This window comes from Penaeus monodon, chromosome 36, assembly GCF_015228065.2.
Source record: "Penaeus monodon isolate SGIC_2016 chromosome 36, NSTDA_Pmon_1, whole genome shotgun sequence".
Lineage (NCBI taxonomy): Eukaryota > Metazoa > Arthropoda > Malacostraca > Decapoda > Penaeidae > Penaeus > Penaeus monodon.
In genome coordinates this window covers 7,896,086-7,898,585 of record NC_051421.1, presented here as the reverse complement: position 1 = coordinate 7,898,585, position 2,500 = coordinate 7,896,086, and the positions used below count along the sequence as shown (strand labels likewise).

The following is a 2,500-nucleotide window of genomic DNA, read 5'->3' as shown; positions in this document are numbered from 1 at the left end:
TATTTCTGATGTACTTTTAGCCATTTTAGTTTGTTTATATGTGGTGTGATGTGGTCATATTTATTTACATTTCCTAGTGCTACTCTTGCCGCGAAGTTCTGTAGTTTTTGGGTCCTTTGTATTTGTGTTTTGTATTTGTGTTAAGACAGTAATTAATGATACTAAGTGCTAGTGTTTGTATAACAGCAATTCTTGTTTCTGTGGGTATTTTATTTTTGATGTGATTTAAGTATATCAAAGTGCCCATTACTTTTCTGTAGATATGATCAATGTGTGTCTCAAATGTCATTTATCTATCTACGTGTACCCCTAGATTTTTTACTGTTGTGTTGGGTTTGATGCAGCAACCTTGGAAGTCTATAATTGTGTCTGTGGGTATTTTTGCTATGTTCTGACGGCTGCCTATAAAAATACATTGTGTTTTTTGTGGATTTAGTTTCAGGCCATTCATATCGAAGTATTTTTTTGCTTCTGTTAGGGTTTGTTTGGTTTTTCCTATCAATTCATTTAGGTTGTTAACAGAGGCAGCGTGAAGGAATTGAGAGTCGTCGGCATACTGAATAAGAAGACAGTTTCTTACAATTGATGACAGATCATTAATGAATATAATAAATAAGATTGGGCCTAGGATGGATCCTTGTGGAACACCGAACGAAATTGGTTGCTTTGATGATACTTTTTCATGGATTTTGACTGATTGTGTTCTTGCAGACAGGTAATTTTTGAACCAAAAATGATCAATTTCGTGATTTGTTAGTTTCTTTACAAGTAATTCATGGCTGACACTGTCAAAGGCCTTCGATAAATCACACAGAGTGAGCAAATTGATCTGGTTGTTGTCTATATTTTTATAAATTTCATCTGTGACTTTTAATAATGCTGTTTCGGTTGATAGTTTACTCCTAAAACCGTGTTGTGTGTTAGATATAAAGTTATTTTCTTCCAAAAATAATGTTAATTGGTTTGCAACTATTTTCTCGAGAACTTTAGATATTATTGGTAGTATAGTGATGGGTCGATAATTATTAATTTCGTCTCTGTCACCGGATTTGAAAATAGGTGTTTGTGTTTTGTTTGTGGAGCCCCAGATGTTAAGACAGTAATTAATGATACTAAGTGCTAGTGTTTGTATAACAGCAATTCTTGTTTCTGTGGGTATTTTATTTTTGATGTGATTTAAGTATATCAAAGTGCCCATTACTTTTCTGTAGATATGATCAATGTGTGTCTCAAATGTCATGTATCTATCTACGTGTACCCCTAGATTTTTTACTGTTGTGTTGGGTTTGATGCAGCAACCTTGGAAGTCTATAATTGTGTCTGTGGGTATTTTTGCTATATCAAGCATTCTTCATATCCTGGATGGACTTGTTAATCTGTACCTTCACGTTGGAAGACATAGTTTTCTCCACGATCTCCCGCAAAGCCTTCCTGAAGCCGGCACTGTGAACGTCCTTCATATTATTGCCGTCCAAGTTACTTGCACTTTCAAGCAGGTCATGACCCGATCTTGCGGTGTAGCTGGCGATGTTCTGAGGCACAAGGTTTTCCAAGTTGATCTGGATATCGGCGAACAGTTTGTCTACACGCTCTACAACTTGACCAGCAACAGTCTGTGCTGGAGCTTCTCCAACACCGGCAAAAGTTACCGTGTAGTCAGCGTTGGCACGAGCGTTTTCCACCACAACTGAACCGGAGAGCACACTCTGTGAAAATACTTAAATTAGTAATCATTAAACAATATGCATTGTGCTTTACCATAAAAAACGAAGTATATATTTAATTTTCCCTTGTTAAACTTATAAGTTAATGAGCTAAGTAAGTTAATGCTTATAAGCTAATCTGATACACCATTCTTCATTTGATCTCCTACCTGATCAGCGTTGAAGGAAGCGGACTTCGAGCGGCGAAGGGAGCAGAGTCCAGTCACGTTGGCCTTAGTGATGCTGAAGTTCTCGGAGCTGCTTCCGTCAGAGTTAACTTGAAAGGGCAGGTTTGACTCTCCGTTCTGCACGTTCTTGGAGTCACACCACCCAAGTGTTCTGTCAAAGAAATAATTTATGAAAGATCAGTATATAGAATGGATGAGAGGGAATGGTAACATGATATGAAATAACACCAAAAATATCATTATGATCAGTGGAATTGTGTTAACAGTATATTACTCCATGTATGCGATAGCTCCTTCGAGCACTGCGTCGAGTATCTGGTTAGGCGTGGTAGGGTTGGCGACGGCGCGAGACAAGATGGGCTGAGAGTCCCCGCCGTCAGCAGGGAAGAGCCCTAGCTGGTCGTCCCATTGGTTGGGTCGTGCCACACACACGGCCAGAGCCACTGCCAGACTTACGATCCTCAACATAGTTACGTCTGTACAAATATAGTAATATCAATTAAAAAAGGTCTTCCAAAATTATAATGGTTTATATATATATATATATATATATATATATATATATATATATATTAAGTACATATATATAATATATATATAATATATATA

General features: G+C 37.3%; 1 protein-coding gene across 1 annotated transcript in view; it reads right to left on the bottom strand.

The window, feature by feature from the left end:
- Window positions 1-1,284: 1,284 nt before the first annotated feature.
- Window positions 1,285-2,500, bottom strand: part of LOC119595689 — a 1,300-nt gene continuing 84 nt past the window's right edge. Inside the window, exons 2-4 of the mRNA XM_037944802.1 lie at window positions 2,166-2,367; window positions 1,874-2,042; window positions 1,285-1,706 (exon numbers count right to left, since the gene is read on the bottom strand). Of these exons, the coding sequence (XP_037800730.1) occupies window positions 1,341-1,706; window positions 1,874-2,042; window positions 2,166-2,359 (729 nt within the window). The 5' untranslated portion in view covers window positions 2,360-2,367 and the 3' untranslated portion in view covers window positions 1,285-1,340. The remainder of the gene's footprint in view (window positions 1,707-1,873; window positions 2,043-2,165; window positions 2,368-2,500) is intronic.